Below are 18,739 nucleotides of genomic sequence, written 5' to 3'. Positions count from 1 at the left end.
GCAAAGACAGAATATTTGTCTAACCACTCCCTTACCATATTCAGAAGTAGCTCCTACATGCTCATTGTGCATGTGCATGAAAAAACCTGTTATGTAATGAGAATTCTTAGTTACACGAAAGAACACTCAGATGTTTTATGTGAAATTCCGGCAAAAAATGCTTAAAGAACCCCAATATAAAGAAAGCATTGTTCTTCAGATGCATTACACAAAGGCCCAAGATATATTGGAAACCAATGGCCTTTTCGCGGCAGAAACCTATTTAATAGATCTGGTCCAGTGATGAACAGGGTTGATTGAAGAAAAAAAAAATAGACCCAAACAGTAAGATCAAACCTCAGTTTGTTTTGCTCCAGAGTACGAATCCATCTTTGTGAATATCGCATTAATAAGAGCAGCTCAAAAATCAGCCCAATCTGTTAAAAGGAAATGGCACAAACTGCATAACATTTAGAAGTGAAACCCAATTCCAGCATAACAAAAAACAGCTTCTCCCTGCCAGCCAGAAAACAGAAGATCTCATTAACATTTCCTGACTTGAAATCGATTGCTGGGAATGCACCGTAAGCCCTTATATCAAATTGTCATGCCCAGTTTCAGGACCATGTTAGGTGCTTTCCATTTTAACAGTATTTTATGGAAAGAAATCAAACTCAGCGTAAGTAAACAAGTGATGAAAGAGCATAGGTCCCATCCATGCAACAAACCATTATCAATACAATGGCTATAGACCCAAGTTCTTACTTTCAGAGCCAAGGACCTCTGGTCATAACACCTAGGAGCAGTCGAACGTTAAAATTATAGTATCTAAAATCAAATTCATCGCAGAGAGCACCTATGGTAATTTTAGTGATTTTTCTCAAATATGTAACACTCGGTACAAAAACAGACCAAGTGTTTTTCTTCTTAGATAATAAGACAGGCACAGGATATCCCCCCCAGTATTTGATTGGAGCATGCATAGCAAAAGGCTAGGAAAAAGCTTAAGCAACAGCTGGAATTAAATACAAAACTCCATAATTCACTGCAATATGCAGTGAAATTGGAGTAGGGAAAAGAACAACATGGGCAAAAATGCAGCTACAGAACTGTCAGACATTAAGTGAATCGAGATGCAGATTCATTTGTCTTTCATAGTGAATAGAGAGGGATTACTTCAAGCTCTGGAATTATTACAGTCTGCAGTACAGATTGACTATTTGCAACCACATTTTAAATTTATCTTCATCAGTAAGAGGTATTTGATAAAGAGAACTTCTTAGCATGTCCTATAGTAGAAAGTTCAGGTGAAGCAAGGACTCAATGCTGAAAGTTTTATCAGCAAAGGTATGTTTTTGCCTGATGATTCTGGGAAAGAAATGTCAGACCAATTCCACTATTTAGAAAGAGGGTGTTACAAATTAAAAATCTGGCAATTAAGTCAAAGTTCTTAGCTCTCAGAAGAAGGGGGAAACAATAAATGAATCAGTGAAGGAGGCTCTAAATTTTCAAATATAAAAGTATGGCAAGTCTGCTGCCATGGCAGCATTCAGTCTTGTGGGACAGCACTACTCCTTTGATATTTTAAATAATTATGTACATCACAGACAGTCCAGGCTGGAGATAAAAGTTATTTCACTAAAGGCCGGGTTTTATCATCATCACTGCACTGGTGGGCTTTGTACTTTTTCACTTCAGCCATATATTTCGCCCATGCATCTCCTTTATTTGTCAAAACCTATAACAGAAAAAAAAGGGAACCAGTTATGGAATAATACACATTTAAACAATTGAACTTAAAAACATTCTTAGGGTACCGGTTCTCATGAACATCAGTCTACATATAAATCTAGGGAAGCCATTCAATTGAAACACAGAGATCATCGTAATTTTACTGGCGAAGTCAGCTACAATACTTACAGTCAGCTATAATACTTCAATTACCCTGTTCCATTCTAATTTGCTACACAAAGTGCAGTTAGAACAACAGGATATATACATTGCTGCTCTGATCTTTTTGGAGCTAAATTCATTTTATACACCAAAAATAACCTTCAAACCTTACAACAGATTTAGGAGATGAATCCGAAACACTCTTTTTACAAATGAACAAGAAAGAAGTCACTTTTTTCCCAAGCCCACAAGGACACACCCAGCCGTCCATTTTAAACTAGGGTAGCACGAAGGCAGAACTCAATTTCACTTTCTAGAATGCTGAAATGGAGACCACAGTGCTACTTTCTTCACAGAAACTTTTAGGAAGCTCCATGCTGCCCCTCTTCTCTCAATTTATTATTCCTGATGTATCCCAGCTTACCTCCTCCTCTGTCTTTTGTTTCTTGGCTACCACTCCTGTCTTCAGGGCTAGCTTGCTGCCCCCTCTCCGCTTGCCCACCTGGGTGAAGGGATAGAAGACTGCAACCGTTATACGAGCCTGGGAGCTGCAAGGGGAATGTTGCCCACTACATAACGGTATAGGGAGTCCTTCAATTAGATCATCTTAGCTCGCCATCACACCTGTCAGTCTGTACAGAGCTGCCGAGCGTTACCTACACCGCTGTGCTAGGAGGGTAAAAGGGCACCTTAGCAGTGTTCACCAATACATCTGTACAGTTAAGCCCAAACATTAAAAGACATTAACAAGCAACAAGAAATGGAAGTATTCCAATTTCTTTTCAGGTTTGCTGCCTGGTGGGAAATAGGAACACCATTCTATTTTTACTTTTATTTCCCTTCAATATAACAATCTGGAATACATTATGTGAAGAACTTTTATTTCCTCAAAATCATGAAAGCAATAAAGTTAGCAGAACCAATACAACATTAATTCAAAATAAATAATTATTTTTATGGACTTGGGAAGTGTGTGTGCTAATATAATAATCTTAGATACAACTGCAAAGGCCTGCTGCATACATTTAAAAATGGTATTTCCAATACCATATAAGCATGTATGTGATTCAGTTTTTATGCTGAAAAACAGAATTTTTGATCTTCAGTTGAAGAGGACAGTTTAAAATAGAAAATGTCGATTTCAGTTAGCAACAGACAAAACAGGGATTCCAATTACCACTTTTAGATGGTATAGCACTCCCTCCCCAATCCGTTTTTAGAGCAATGCCACATGCATTGCAAGTACAAATTGTTTTATATATGGTGATGGAAACATACATGTTGGAAAACAGTTTATACTTAAAAACTTCCACCCAACATTTTAAAGACTGGAAATAAAACATTTTTATTTGTCATGTTTAGGCTACAATGCCTACAGATACCTAGGAGTAAATTCCATTGAACTCAATTAGAATTACAGGTCAATAAATATGGCCAGGATTATCATATTTCATTGTAATGCAGAACAGACTTTATTCCTCATGTTCAAATTTATAATTAATGGATGGACGAAGTCATACTTGCAATATTCCCTAGCCAATGCAAATAAAAATGATTCAGTATATTTCAGACTTATTGTATCACATTAACAAAAACAAAAAAGATTTCATTTGGGTCCCAAGAGTCACACTGATGACTTTTAAACTGTGAATACAAAAAAACAATGTGCCAAGAAATATTTGTTACGACTCACTAGCAACAAATGTGTAAGAGAGCAGGAAGCAATTTCATTTCAAAAACATTTTTATAGAGTTTTAATGCATTCCACTTCATTTACTTGTGCCTCAATAAAAGGCTGAATCAGCCTAAAATGAAGTTTTCCAAAAGACAACTAAAAGCAAAGCATATTGTATTAGGTACTAGCAGATCAAAGTGTTTCCATTTCTATTGCTTCCATTTTAAAAAATATCTGCATTATATGCATGTCAAGAATGGCAGCTTCACGTTCACAAAAGGCAAACTCAGTTGGGACATCTGTTACCAGAGACTCTTATCAAATCAAGGTTTCGATTATGGCACAGAGCAGAGGTCCCCAACCTTTTGGGCACCAGGGACCGGTTCCACGGAGAGGTTTTTCCATGGACCGGAGGGGTGTGTGTGTGCAGATTTGCAAGCTGCTTGCATCCTGCAGATGGGGGCTTCTTTGTTTTCGGTGGACCGGCTTCTGGCATATCGCGGACCAGTACCGGTCTACGGACCTGGGGTTGAGGACCCCTGGCATAAGAGTAAAATTATTCAGCCAATATTACGAAGCCCACAAACCATTAAACCTGCCCAGGAGCGAATGGTGTCAAACCATAGCATCGCAGTCCTGTGAACAACTGTGGGATAAGTTCATTTTCTATTCGTTTTTTTTGGGGGGGGGGAAACCTGACATAGTGAGGAACTGGGAGAAATGTACTAAATAACTACAGGGCCCCCAGACATGCTTAGAAAAACGGGGTCCAATATAATGCCTTTCAAAACAGAGGAGGGGGAGGAGGGAGGGGGCAAGGAGTTCAGAAGGAAGAAGAAAATGTAACATTGCTCCTGCTAACGTCATATTGCTTTAGTAAAAAAATAAATAACCTCTTTTATAAGGGGGAGCAGGGATGCAAGTAACCGGGGGGGGGGTGTGTGCGGGGGGGGGGAAGGAAAAAGAAAGGGAAGCGTATAATAGTCTAGATCAGGGGTCTTCAAACTTGGCCCTTTTATGACTTGTGGACTTCAACTCCCAGAATTCCTCAGCCAGACAAGCTGGCTGAGGAATTCTGGGAATTGAAGTCCACAAGTCATAAAAGGGCCAAGTTTGAAGACCCCTGGTCTAGATAGGCGGCTAAGATGCGGCACCTGGAGAACTACTGCCTGTGAAGCTATTTATTAAAAGACATCCTACGGTTGCGAGAAAGCAAACTGACAAAAGGGTTCTGCGCCTCGGTCCTTCGAAGAAGGCCCAGGAAAAAGGAGAAACAAGGGGAAGAAGAAGAAGAACCAAAAAAAAGAAAAGAAAAGGTCAGTGCCCAGATCCCTTACGAAGCTGAGGGCGCTCCCGCTCCGCTTCTTTCCCGGTGGCTCTTGGTCCCCGGGCGGCTCTGGCCGCGGTTCGATCTCTTTCCGTTTCTCGGCCCCGGCGGCCGCCGTTTCTGATCCGCTCTTTCCTCCCGACCTAGCGGCTTCCTCCATGCGCCGCTTGAACAGCTCAAGGAAGGAACCGTCGTTGGCGAACACGTTCACGCCGCCCGATCCGGCCGCCTCGGAAGCCGGGCCTTCTTCCCCGCCTGGCACCCCGGCCATCTCTCTCTCTCTCTCGACTCGCTCCCTTGCCCAGTCCGCGCGGCCCGGAGAATGACGGGAAACGATTACGAAGTCAGTCCGCCGCAAAGCACGGCGGGAAAGCCTCTCGTTTGTTAGGTTGGCCGCGCGGATCGAAGGGGGAAAAAGGTTTGCGGACCTAGGGGGTCTTAGGCGCTCCGACGGCCAAGAATTGACAGCTCTTCCGACCAATCAAAACAGGCTGTTTTTTGCGTCGCCGCTTAAGATGACTCGACTTTTGCCAATCGGAGGAAAGGAGAGATTTGAGTCTTCTTCCGCTCAGGTGAGGCCAATCAGGAAAGGAAGCTAGCGACCAATCGGGCGAAATGTTAAGATAGGAATATACCAGCCGTTCAGGTAGGGGTGTTGTTGTTTTTTCTGGCGTCAGATCTGTTTATGACGCCAGTGATTTGAGACGAAGGTGTTAAGCATTAAGTTCAAGAGGAGGCCGCAGGAGGGAGCGGAGCGCCGTTTCTTCTCCCTGTGTAAATGCTGATACGCCGGTTGTTAAAATTAAGAGCCTCACTTTAAAATGGTGTAGCCTAGCGTCTTGTCACGTGACTTTGTTCCAAGATGGCAGCGGTGGCGTCTGGGCTGTCGGCCGAAGCGGACGAGTTCGAGGACGCGCCTGATGTGGAGCCGCTGGAGCCGACGCTGAGCAACATTATCGAGCAGCGGAGCCTGAAGTGGATTTTCGTTGGCGGGAAGGGCGGTGTGGGCAAAACGACTTGCAGGTGAGCCAGGAGGCGTACGTAGGATGGCGGTCGCCGGTTTTCTCTTTTACGCGGTGGGTGGTGGTCGTCTCCTGCCCTCGTGAGTTGTTGAAGGGTCAAGATGAAAAAAAGCGCTGCCGCGATGCTTGCTGTTGAGAATCCCACTTTTTTTTTAATTGCTGCCTCGTATTCAGCTGGCAGAAGAAGCCGGACGGCGGTGAGTGGTGTGGGACCTTGCAGTAAATGAAAATGTGAAATTCTTGCAGACGAGAGAGCGGCTGAAGAAACCGGAGGGTTAAGGAAGCAAGGGGCTTGAGAATAATATATGCCGGGTAGCAGGGTTGGCGTCATTTCCTCCCAAAAGAGCGTTGGCTGCATTTGAAATCGGAAATAAAATTAGGGATTTGAAATTTCTTTTTAAAGTCAAGATTTAAACTGTTTTTACTTAGGTTTCTGTAGCTCTGGGTTTCCTTCCTCGATGGCCTTGAATGTTTAGCGCAGGGGTCTTCAAACTTGGCCCTTTTATGACTTGTGGACTTCCACTCCCAAAATTCCTCAGCCAGGCACGCTGGGTGAGGAATTCTGGGAGTTGAAGTCCACAAGTCATAAAAGGGCCAAGTTTGAAGACCCCTGGTTTAGCGGCTCCTGATTGGAAGTTTCTGTTAGAGCAGGTTGAAAATATTTTCTGACGTGTATATAAAAGTTTTCAAATTGTAACTTAGAAAATGCCCTTTTTTTAAAAAAAAATCCAAGATTAATTAAGTTAAGACCTGGCATTCTCTCTCCTTCGTTCTTCATCCATTTGTTGAACTCTGCCAACAGAGTTTTTATACTTTCAGGGACAAGCAGTGTGATTTGAGCCTTGGTGGAGCAGTGGGCTAATGCCTCCTTAAGTAACACCAGCTGCCTGCAATTAGTGCAGGTTCGCATCCCACCAGGCTCAAGGTTGACTCAACCTTCCATCCTTCCGAGGTAGGTAAAATGAGGACCCAGATTGTTGGGGGCAATAAGCTGACTTTGTAATAATGCCGCTTGGGGTGTGTGTGAAAGCCCTAATAAGCAGGCATATACATAGAATGAAGGCTACTGCTAAGCTTGTAAGCCGCCCTGAGTCTTCGGAGAAGGGCGGGATATAAATGGAATAAAAATAAAAATAAATAAATAAAAATAAAATAAATTTGCAGTAGATTTGCTATTGTGGAATATTTCTGTTCCAAGTTGTCTTGGAATCATAAAACAGAATTTGTGATGGAAACATTGAAAGGCATTGGCATGTAGTGTTAGATTTAAATGTGGGTTTTTAATTAGTCTAACTGTACAGCAGTAATTGATAATTGTTACATGCTGCACATAAATTATGTACTGTATGGCTCATAGTCAATTGTTAAATGTACTGTTTCTCATAATTAATTTATCTTGAGATTGGTATGTGATAGGTGATATATGTGATGTTTAGAAGTGAGTTTAAGAGGACTGTTTTTATCTTAAATGATTAAAGTTGCATTCTTTCAACACTGAAAGTTTTCCAGTGAATTTGCCAAAGCACTGTTTTGACTTAACGTAAGATTATTTTACAATATAAAACAAGTGTCCATAGGATAATAACTTATTGAAATCAAAATGCCATCAAAGGTAAATAAACAGATGTTTCACAATTACAATATAGGCAGTCCTTGATTTAATGTTCATTCAAAATTACGATGTCGTTGGAAACAGTGATCCATCCTTGAAGTTATGAACATTGCACCATCTCTACAGTCACATGATTATAATTTGGGCACTTTGCAACTGCCTCACATTTATGACAGTTGCAGTGTCTTGTCATGTGATCGTGATTTGTGACCTTTCTAGCTGTCAGGTGCAGACAACCAAAATGGCTCTGAGGCTTAGCTTTCTTTATCGTTGACTCAATTGTACGTAAGAGTCATGCCAGACTGCCTACTTTCCCCTGGAAAAGCCAGAAATATATCTTAGTGCCTTACCTCAGATGCTTCCTCAGATCTGTGGAGTCCAAAATGGAATGTTTCTTAACTACCCAAAAGGGACTTCTTTCCTTTCAGCTGTTGATTCCACCATATTAGCAGGCTGTAGGAATTATTTAATGATCATGTGATTTGCTTAATGATGTGGTAAAAATGATCATAAAATCAGGTCTGGTTGCATGATGACTTGCTTGAGACTATTGCTTAGTGGCAGAAATTTTGGTCCAATTATAGTTGCAAGTCAAAGACTATCTGTTTTGATCTGATAATTTTAGACTGTTAATGTGTGCCATAATGACTTAACAGTGTGTTTACTGAGTTAGTCTTGGATACTAATAAATCTTTAAATCTTTTTACAAGGTTAACATACATATGAGGTACGGACACGCTTTTTAATATTTTATTGAAATCTTGTTTTCCTGCATTTCCTATCTTTCTGATTGGTAAAATTCAAATTGTCTTGTTAAGATTATGAACTTGCAAACTGCAGGCAAATGTATTGAAAACGTATACAGGTAGCCTTCGACTTATTTAGTGACAGTTCAAAGTTACAGTGGCACTGAAAAATGTAACATGACTCTTCACGGTTAGAACTTTGCAGCATCCCCATGATCATGTGATCACAATTCAGTTGCTTGCAACTGGTTTATACTTATGACCGTTGCTGTGTCTCAAGACCATGTAATCATCTTTTATGAGCTTCTGACAAGCAAAGTCAATGTGAACGCCAGATTTACTTAACAACTAGGTTACTAACTTACCAACTGCAGTGATTCACTTAACAACTGTGGCAAGAAAGGTTGTAAAAGAACTTAATAAATGTCTCCATTAACAACAGAAATTTTGGGCCCACTTGTAAGTTGAAGACTACCTGAATAGCAGAAAAAAATTAATCTCAAATACAAATAGAACAAAATATTGCAGTATTTATGTTCTGAACTATAGCACTGTATTATATAGAAACATCCACAACTTTTGTAGCAGAAAAAAAGCTTAAACTCAAACTTATGTGCATAGTAAAATGTTTCAGATTATTTCTAATATATAATCCTATTTTTGCAAATTGCCTTGTTCAAAATCTCAACTGTTTGTTTTAAATAAAATAATTCACAAGCATAATATCTATTACAGTATTATCTTTTTCTTTCAGATTAGTTTCTTCATTTAAAAAAAGCATGAAGTAATCACTTGCAATTTGTTAGTTTACGTTTCTATTTACTAAATAGTTTAGATAAATCTTAAAAGTCTTGCATATAGTTCTTCAGTACAGGGAGATCTGAATTTTAGAAGCTTGTCCTATTTGTTAGTTTGTGTGCGTGTATTAATAACTGCTTCTTGCTTTTATTTTGTGGTCCAGTTGTAGCTTAGCTGTACAGCTCTCCAAAGTACGTGAGAGTGTCCTCATCATCTCTACTGATCCTGCTCACAACATCTCAGATGCCTTTGACCAGAAATTTTCCAAGGTTCCCACCAAAGTAAAGGGTTATGATAATCTTTTTGCCATGGTGAGCAGAGAGGATAAATAACTTAAGATGTTTTCATATGTTAAAATTGTGCATATGTTTCGTAGAAAGAAAGATCTGGACCAAATTTGTTTTTCCTTAGTTCTTTTATCTTAAATAGTACGCTAATACTGAGAAATTATTTGAAGAAAATGCTATTCCAGTTACTTCATCTCCTTATTAGAAAAGGCTTTTCCTCCTAAAAGTTTTGTAAGTGGGTATTCTCTTAAAAAATGGACTCCCTTATTGCAATTATTTTATTAATCACAAAGTATTACTCTGGACAGTGTACAATAAGCAGTAAAAAGGCATTTAAAATATAAACATCAATGTTAAAAATAAAGTTTAAAACTGAAACATATACAGATCTCGAACAGAGAATAAGTACCTCCAACCTCAACAGTGGATATATGATTCCTATTCAGTCATATGAAACAGGGCATCCCGTTGAAATTTTTGACTCTTGCAACATATTTCAGCATATATTTTATCTTTGTTTCAACAATATTGATAAAGGAAATCTAACACTACTATTTACATGTAGTAGTCCTTTGTGTAATAAATATAAATGCAAATTTATCATATGGAAAAAATACGTGCACATCTACATTTATTTCTGCCTCAGTGCCTTAAAATGAGAATCAGATTCAAATGATTAGAACATCGATCATATGTTCAAAAAGATAATTTCCAAGTGGAGAAGATTTCAAATACCGTAACTGCCAGCTTGTTCAGGCCAGGCTATCCTACAAATTCAGCCTGAGAGCAGAATGCAAGTTGCTGAAAGAAAAGTCTAAGTACCCCAAAGTTTCATCACATGACCTACAGATAGTTTTTGTCACTACATATGTAAAAGAGTGTGAGTATCATTAGGAAGAAGTTGCACAAAAATATCTTCATGGGAGGTGTGTGAGAAGGTGTGTTTGCTTTCTAGAAAGAACATCGGGGCAACACTAAATTTTATTTCAGAACCTGTAGACAAAGATCAAGACTTCTGCAACATTGTGCTCTGGACAAACAGGGCAAAGATAATCATTTGTCCATAATACTAAGGGACATAATTGGCAAAAACCAAAAACAGCATTTGAACAGAATAACCTGATATCAGCTGTAGTGGAAATGTTATGCTAGGGGGCTGCTTTGCTGCAGCAGAGTTTGGGCAGCTCACTATCATTGAATCCAGTGTGAATTCTTCATTGCACCAGAGAGTGCTTGAGGCATGTATTTGTGTTGGTTGCAGTGTTCTGGGGTCATGTGATCACATTTTGCAACCTCCTGACAAGCAAAGTCAAGGCGAAAGCCAAATTTACTTGACATCCATGTTACTAACTTAACAACTGCAGTGATTCACTTAACAACTGTGGCAAGAGAGGTCGTAAAATGAGGCAAAACTTAACGAAGTTGAGGACTAAGTGCAGGTTATTTTCATATGGTAAATTTTGTTGTTTCACTCGAAGCATTCACATTGAGTGGCTTAATGATGCAGCTTCTACATGCTGGTGTTGAATTCTATTCTATCCGTAATTTATTATTAGGAGATTGATCCTAGCTTGGGTGTGGCTGAGCTTCCAGATGAATTTTTTGAGGAAGATAACATGCTAAGTATGGGCAAGAAGATGATGCAAGAGGCCATGAGTGCCTTTCCTGGTATCGATGAAGCAATGAGTTATGCTGAAGTGATGAGGTGAGAATTGTGAACTGAAGTATCGGGCTAATCATTCCCCTGCTATGTATTTGAAACTGCACTTTGGAAGCAAAGGCTGAACTTTTTTTTTTTATTGAAAAGTTTTACAATACATTTTTTTAACAAAACAAAACCCCTCCCAACCCCCTCCCCTCTCCCCAACCCTCCCCAACACCTCCCTCCCTTCCCCCTCCCCGACTTCCCAGAGCCAAATACAGGGTATAAAAATACAAACAATCATAATCTACCTTATGCAAACAACAATAAACTATTAAATCTATCGCACTTTAACTCTTATAAAATAACTACAAGCAATATAAATATCACATCAATACTTATTCAAATGCTAGATGAAACTTTTTAGTCCCATATTTATTCTGGATATAATCAATCCATTTTTTCCACTCCACAATATATCTCTGTTGCGAATGGTCTTTCAAGTACGCTGAGATCTTTGCCATTTCCGCCAGGTCGGAAACCTTTAGAGTCCACTCTTCTATAGTCAGCAGTTCTTCCTTCTTCCAATATTGCCCTACTAAAAGTCTTGCTGCCGTGATTAAATTCATAAGGCTGAACTTTTTTTGCCTGCATTTGGCAATGTAACATGTAATAACAGTTTTCCTTAGCAGTAGTCCGATGTGGATGTGGAGTTCTCATTTGTGATGCTAATTTCATTTATGTTACAGACTTATGGCCTGCTGTGAATATACAGGGCAAAAAAAAAGTCACTACTATAACTGAAAAGGTCATATGTGTTGCAGACTGTGGGCCTGATAATACGTACGGATAGTTCCCGTTTACTGGTGGTCTTTGGGATTGGGAACTCTTGAGCGATGCTCATAAGATATTACCTCGTATGTCCACACCAGCTTACAGCAGCAATTCTTGCAGTCCCATTGATGTCATTTGGTGAAGCTTTCATTGTCGCAGTTGTCTTATGGTCACATGATTACCATTGTGGCCTCCTAGTAGCCCCCCTGTTGATTTTGCTTGTCAGAAATTGGCAGTGAAGATCGCAAATAACAATCGTGGCTGCGGGATGCCGCAATGTTATAATTATGACCCAGTTGCCAAGCACCTGAATTGCAGTCAAGCGACCCCAGGGATGTTGTGACAGCCACACCTGCACGGACCTATTGTAAGTACAGGTAGTCCTTGACTTACAGCCATTCATTTAGTGACCCTTTGAAGTTACACAGGCAGTGTTAAAAAAAAGCAACTTGACAATCATCCTCACAGTTAAAACCATCACAGCATCCCCAGGGCCATACGATAAAAATTCAGGCACTTGGTAACCTGCGTGTATTTACAAAGGTTGCAGCGAGTGTCCTGGGGTTACGCGATCGCCAACTGCGATTTTTCCCGGCTGGCTTTCGACAAGCAAAGTCAGTGGAGGAAGCTGTATTCGCTTAACAGCTGCTTAATCCACTTGGCTTAACACCAGGTGATAAAATCCGGCACAACTCACTTAGCAACTGCCCTGGTTAGCAATGGAAATGTTGGTCCCAACTGTGGTTGTAAGGTCATGGACTGCCTGAACCCTCCTTCCTTCAGGGATATCTTTGAACAGTCACCGGACTAGCAGATGATAAGCCAGGACCATCGGGATGCTGCAAAATGAACAGAGGCCAATACCATATTTTACAAAACACCCAAGAGCCTTTATAAAATACAGCATTGATTCTTGTATGTATCTTGTGTTTGTCTAGTGACCAGAACTCAAATTGATAAGATGCTGCTGCAGCCCTTAAAAGAACACAAGGATTATTTCCTTTGATGGAATGAAAAAACAAAGATTCATATTTATGGATCTCATTCAATTTGTGAGAGAAAGATTTGTAATGTATTTTAATTGGTGGCCATATCAGTAGGAATTAGCAGTCTAGGAATGCTGTTTTGGAGGATGCTGATAGTGTTCTCTCTCTGGCCTGAACAGGTTGGTGAAAGGAATGAATTTTTCCGTGGTGGTGTTCGACACAGCACCCACAGGACACACATTACGGCTGCTCAATTTCCCCACAATAGTGGAGCGGGGGCTGGGTCGACTGATGCAAATAAAGAACCAGATCAGTCCCTTCATATCCCAGGTAAAGGAGAATCGTCAGCAACATAAAAGCATGAGATTTTATTGTTAAAAAGTATTATGCTATTATCTGACTTGAATTCTACCCGTGCTCTGTAGGAAACAGTATATAATTATTAGCTTTGGTATGTGACATTGCTTGTATGATGGAGTAGAAATCAAAATATTCTGCTGGCAGCCAGCAAGATGCAGTAGCAGCCAAGTATATTGATGTGCTTGATCATTCTGCCCTGAGTTGGTTAGCCTATTCAGTTTCTCTTTACTTGCCATACACTATAATTATGATTTGCCCTCTGTTGGATGTTACCCATCATTGTAACTTTTTGTTCTTCACTAGATGTGTAACATGCTTGGCCTAGGAGACATGAATGCTGACCAGCTGGCTTCCAAACTGGAAGAAACACTTCCTGTCATCCGCTCGGTCAGTGAACAGTTCAAAGATCCAGTAAGTATATGGCAAAAGGAGAGGGAATAGTGAAAATGTATTCTCTAGGCATAAGCAGGTCTTAAAAGAGATTCACCTCTTCCTGGAAATTGCAGAAACATATACATTTTAGAGGTAGTGAGGGAAGGTAGATGAACTTTCCTGCATCTAGATTCTCAAAGAATAATTGTTATTTAAACCAGAACCGTTTTTATTTACAAATGTTTCACTAGGTTAAATACAGAATGCAGAATATCAGAGTTGGACGGGACCTGGGAGGTCTGCTTGCATTAAAGACAAAATATTTCGGAAGGAATAGAACTTGTCAATATTTCTCCTCCTTTTGGAGAAAAATTGATAATTCTGGTCAAATTTGAAAATGTTCAATTTATGGTTAATAGAGACCTTCAAAACGGTGAGCTTAGTTTGACACCTCGTGAGATTTACCTTCTTTTGATTTATTTATTTTTTTAAATTATACAAGAATTTAAAACAATACACAATTGGCAAAAAGCAAAAAAAATATTTTGATTTATGAAAGTTTTAAACAGAGACTATTTGATATGTTGATTAATTTTGCGGTAAGATTTGAAAAAGAAGTATATAATTAAATAACATGCTAGTAGAAAATGACTGAAACACAACTAAACCCATGTTAGGAACTGAGGCTTGAAGGTTGCAAATGGACACTAGAGGGAACTAAAGGACCAGGCAGAAAAGAGTTAAAATGGCCAAGCAAGCTATAATCTTTTGGAGTGAAGTATTAATAGCTAATATCTCAAAAAGTATACAGATGTCAGTGGATAAATTTTTAGAAGATAAAAAAGTAGACATTATAGTGTTTGAAGGCATAGAAGACAACATTGAGATAACTAACATGAGAATACGAAAGACAAATCAAGAAAAGGGTCTAGATGTGGAATAACTGACAAATTCTGGATAATGCCTCTATGGGAACAATAATAATAATAATAATAATAATAATAATAATAATAATAATAATAATAATAATAATAATAATAATAAAGTTGGAAGGGACCCTGGTGGTCATCTAGTCCAACCCCCTGCTCAGGCAGGAAACCCTATACCATTTCAGACAAATGGCTGTCCAGTCTCTTCTTAAAAACTTCCAGTGTTGGAGCATTCACCGCTTCTGGAGGCAGGTTGTTCCACTGGTTAGTTGTTCTAACTGTCAGGAAGTTTCTCCTTAGTTCTAGGTTGCTAGATTTATAAAGTTGAATAAAGCTGGTGAAAGATTTGAAAACTCGAATGATTGATGAAAGATAAAATCCTACGATGCCACTGGAATGACTCAAACGTCAAGATTGTGAAGAGCAAAAAGAAGAACTATAAAGCAGGACCATTTGCTTAGGGATAAATTACTTGTTCAATATTTTTCACTACTCCTAATAGACTTTTTGCTGAATCAGTACTGAAAAGATGACAATTAGGCTCTGGGAGAAGAGTGTTTTATTTGTCATTTTGTTTTTCTTCCACGCCTTCTGAACTTTCCTTTTTTCTTTTGGTTTGCATTAGTTTTCCCTACGTTTATTAAAAGTACAATAAAACTTAGAGTGCTTAGGAGAAGTTTTTTCTGCTCTGTTTCTGTTCTTCAGGTTTGATTTCTGGCATTGACTCTTCTTTTCTAAAACATGACGTAAGACATGAGAGGGAATGGAAACAGAGGCAGCTGCACTGACATTGGGTTCTGGGAAGAGCGAGTGAAGCAAAACTATAACGTGCGCTTCTTTTCACATCACTGAAGTAACTGTATCTTGTCTGTGTTACAGGAACAAACCACTTTCATCTGTGTTTGCATTGCGGAATTCCTATCACTGTATGAAACGGAACGGCTTATCCAGGAGTTGGCCAAATGCAAAATCGATACCCACAATATCATAGTCAATCAATTGGTCTTTCCTGACCCTGACAAGCCTTGCAAGATGTGTGAAGCTCGGCATAAAATCCAGTCTAAATACCTTGACCAGGTATGATTACAAGCACTGCAAATTCCCTGATAAGCTGGGAACATATTAATATATATCAGGCCTGCATAGTCTTCCAGGCAGCCTTATGTGATAATAAATTTGCTGCCCCTGCGCCAAAAGACACTGCCAAGCACCTCGGTTTTTCTAGGCCAGCACTAGTTCTAGTACTGCTGCTGCTGCTGCTGCTGTGGAATCAGCACTCCAGGTATTTCTGCAGCGTGTTGTGATTTTAAATTTGTCAGTGCAGCCCTTTCCCCTCTACAGGTTGTGCAGGCCTGATCTGTAGAATAGGAGTTTGCTTTATATTAGGAATGATTGAATAGCCAGGAGTTAGCAATTCTATCTCAGCCTTCAAGCCTTACGTATCATGCTTTAGAACATTCTCAGCATTTGTTTCACAGTGAACATTGGATGATAGGTTTTTGTCATATTTAAATAAGGGTCGAGTTGCCTATATTTGTCAAACTGTTCACTGTTTCTATTCTTTTTTCTTGACCTTCTGTCTTTTTTCTTTAACTTAGCGTCATCATTCTGTATTTTTTCTTTTTTATTCTTTGATTTCTTCACAGCTTTCAAGGGATGTTTTCTATCTCTTTTAATCCCAGACCACTTTCCCTTCAAGTGTTTCTCTAATTTAACATTTTTTTTTCATAATTTCATCCCTACTTTATATGACTTATTTCACTAAATATTGCTCTGAGGATGACTGACTTGAATTTCCTTGAACCCAGCATTTAAAGCCCAGTTTTACTCTGAAAGGTATAATAATCATCTAAACCTCTGGCTAACCTAATAATAACTGATTTGACAATGCCTGAGGATAGTAGAATACAGCACAAAGAATTGGAGAAAATCACAAAGTATCAACATCTATAAATTCAAGTTGAAAGATTATGGTATAAAATGGCTGTGGTAGCCCCAGTGGTATGGCCCAGCGGATGACATACCAAAACATATTGGACAGCACTTAAAAAAGTTGCGCATTGGCAAAATTTCCGTCAGTCAATTCCAAAAGGCCACACTGTTTGGATCCACGTATATTTTCACCGATAATTATGATATCCTAGTTTCTGGGAAGAATTCAGTGTGTATGAAGGCCTAATCAACAAAATGAATAGCAGCTGTGACTTCACATTGTTGCAAATAAATAGTAATAATACAAAGAATCATCTGCTTGAATTAGTTGTATAAGTGGAATTGCACTAGGCTACAAACTTTAGTTCCACAGAATAACTTGCACAAAAAAAATAATCTGCTATAAAAATTGTAGCAAAGCTCAAATTTAGCATGCTTAATGTATTAAAATGCAAATTATATTTAGAATTTAAACCTACTATTGAATTAAGATGATAAAGGATACAAAGGATTATAAAGAATAAACAGTAAAACTTTCTAATCTAACGGGATAAATTGAAATTGAAAATGCTGCAATTCTTAATCCTGATTTCTAGGTTCTTAGGATTGTTTGACTGTGTTTTTTTTCTTTTATCCAGATGGAGGACCTTTATGAAGACTTTCATATTGTAAAGTTGCCACTTTTACCCCATGAAGTGCGAGGAGCTGATAAAGTCAATACCTTTTCAAGTCTTCTACTGGAGCCCTATAAACCACCCAGTGCAAAATGAACACCTATGGACAGACTCCCCCAATTGCCCCCTCTACCATTCCATGCCTGCTCTTCCCTGTTCTTTTCCTGATGGAATTCCATCTTTTCCATTGACTTCTCATCTGTTGAAATCGTACGACTGACGAAGCTAGAAGAAGTAGAATTGGCACTCTCACGTAACTTGTGTTCTAATACGCTGATTATGTAACTCCTTGGGACACCTCGAAAGAAACTACAACGTTGAATCCTTTCCCTTCCTGGACCAACTACCTAAGTTAAATGTGTGTCACTTTTTTTGTTTATTTCTCTGTCACTTGGTTTCTCTTTGGTTCATGTCACCTGGGATTAATGTCATTCTGACTGAGGTGCCAGTCAGGTACTATGATGATGATACAGAAGCTGTCAGTTCATTTACAACATCAGGGTCATCAGCGCTAATGGGAAGTATGTAAATAAATTGTAAGAGAAATAATTTCAGTGCTTCTTGTCACTCAAACTGTCAGATTGATTTTTATTGGGTATTGTCAAGAACTGGAGGCAAAACATGGAAGTTATTTGACAAGGGGATGCTTTAGGGGAGTATAAAACCACTGAGCTTAAATTATTTGTTTCCTTAAGGTTGCAAAAGTATTGATGATGAGGTTGTTTTATCTTTCTTACTGGCTTTCTGACGCTGTAAATCATAAGTGTGGAAAATGGGTGTAAAAATGGGGAAGGGAATAGAGGTTTGGAGTTTAACAAATTATAGGTCTTTGAAATATTTGGATATATGAACAGTTCATTTTCTAGTCCCCAGTTCCTTCACTCAAAGAAAACTCTTGGTATTAAAATGTCAATGTATGCACTGTTTATGAAGTTCATATGTGTTTGTGTGCTTGAATATAAAAGGAAAGAGAGTGTAAATTGGAACAAAGCAGTTCATGGTAGAGCTGGACTTATTGCTATGAATTATAATGGAGCTTTTCCAGAGTTCTGAAGTGTTCTGATACTGTAGCTATGGAATAATTTAATTCTATGAAAATTAGAAGGGAAATTACCACATCACTTTGGAATCTTTCTCTGGGTACAATGTAAAATGGGGGGAGTGGGAGAGGCTAGGTATTTGTAGTCCATGGCTTTAATTGGGCACATCCCTTCACTTGGAGATTTGGGATATGGTCTTGATGACTTAGTTAAGCATGAGTTGCCAGTACAGGTAGTCCTTGACTTGCAGCACTTTGTTTAGTGACCATTTAAAATTACGGCACTGAAAAAAATGACTTACAACCATTTTTCATACTTATATCCATTGCAGCATCCCCAGGGTCACATGATTTACATTTGGATGCTTGATAACTGGTTCATATTTATGACAGTTGCAATGTCCCTGGGTCATGTGATCATGTTTTATGACTTTCTGACAAGCAAACTCAATGGGCAAAGTAGATTCACTTAACCGTGTTACTAATGTAATTTAGTGTTAAGTGATACACTTAACAAATGTGGCAAGAAAAGTCAAAAAAGGGGTAAAACTTAACAAATTTCTAGCAACAATTGTAGTCAAAAGTCAAGTACCAGCTATACTTTGCAACTCTGAATCATGGAAATTTCCTTT

The 18,739-nt window shown here is 39.0% G+C and overlaps 2 protein-coding genes across 4 annotated transcripts; one reads left to right on the top strand and one right to left on the bottom strand.

The window, feature by feature from the left end:
* Positions 1-1,483: 1,483 nt before the first annotated feature.
* TRIR (telomerase RNA component interacting RNase) lies at positions 1,484-5,262 on the bottom strand. 2 transcript variants are annotated; one of them, XM_083351755.1, is made up of 3 exons: positions 4,885-5,262; positions 2,297-2,420; positions 1,484-1,717 (listed from the first exon to the last, which is right to left on the bottom strand). In XM_083351755.1, exons 1-3 carry the CDS (start codon positions 5,143-5,145, stop codon positions 1,704-1,706), a joined length of 399 nt encoding a protein of 132 aa, XP_083207881.1. In that variant the 5' UTR covers positions 5,146-5,262; the 3' UTR covers positions 1,484-1,703. The 2 variants fall into 2 exon arrangements, with proteins under 2 accessions (XP_083207881.1, XP_083207880.1); XM_083351754.1 differs by having other exon boundaries at positions 2,297-2,374.
* Positions 5,263-5,283: 21 nt separating this feature from the next.
* Positions 5,284-17,994, top strand: GET3 (guided entry of tail-anchored proteins factor 3, ATPase). 2 transcript variants are annotated; one of them, XM_083351751.1, is made up of 8 exons: positions 5,284-5,446; positions 5,737-5,897; positions 9,216-9,363; positions 10,896-11,044; positions 12,981-13,131; positions 13,465-13,572; positions 15,342-15,539; positions 17,033-17,994. In XM_083351751.1, exons 1-8 carry the CDS (start codon positions 5,390-5,392, stop codon positions 17,162-17,164), a joined length of 1,104 nt encoding a protein of 367 aa, XP_083207877.1. In that variant the 5' UTR covers positions 5,284-5,389; the 3' UTR covers positions 17,165-17,994. The 2 variants fall into 2 exon arrangements, with proteins under 2 accessions (XP_083207877.1, XP_083207878.1); XM_083351752.1 differs by lacking the exon at positions 5,284-5,446 and adding an exon at positions 5,516-5,520.
* The last annotated feature ends 745 nt before the right edge of the window (positions 17,995-18,739 follow it).

The sequence above is a fragment of the Vipera ursinii genome, assembly GCF_947247035.1.
Source record: "Vipera ursinii genome assembly, chromosome: 2".
Lineage (NCBI taxonomy): Eukaryota > Metazoa > Chordata > Lepidosauria > Squamata > Viperidae > Vipera > Vipera ursinii.
This window is presented reverse-complemented; position numbering and strand designations above follow the sequence as displayed.

Bases quoted from the DNA above. Each gene is read 5' to 3' on its own strand.
- TRIR (XM_083351754.1), bottom strand. From the start codon at position 5,145: ATGGCCGGGGTGCCAGGCGGGGAAGAAGGCCCGGCTTCCGAGGCGGCC. The intron at 2,375-4,884 runs GTAAGGGATCTG...CCCTTCACCCAG, and splicing joins GCGGGAGCGCCCTCAGCTTC to GTGGGCAAGCGGAGAGGGGG. The intron at 1,718-2,296 runs GTAAGCTGGGAT...TTTCTGTTATAG, and splicing joins AACAAAAGACAGAGGAGGAG to GTTTTGACAAATAAAGGAGA.
- GET3 (XM_083351751.1), top strand. From the start codon at position 5,390: ATGACTCGACTTTTGCCAATCGGAGGAAAGGAGAGATTTGAGTCTTCT. The intron at 5,447-5,736 runs GTGAGGCCAATC...CTTTGTTCCAAG, and splicing joins TTGAGTCTTCTTCCGCTCAG to ATGGCAGCGGTGGCGTCTGG. The intron at 9,364-10,895 runs GTGAGCAGAGAG...ATTTATTATTAG, and splicing joins ATGATAATCTTTTTGCCATG to GAGATTGATCCTAGCTTGGG.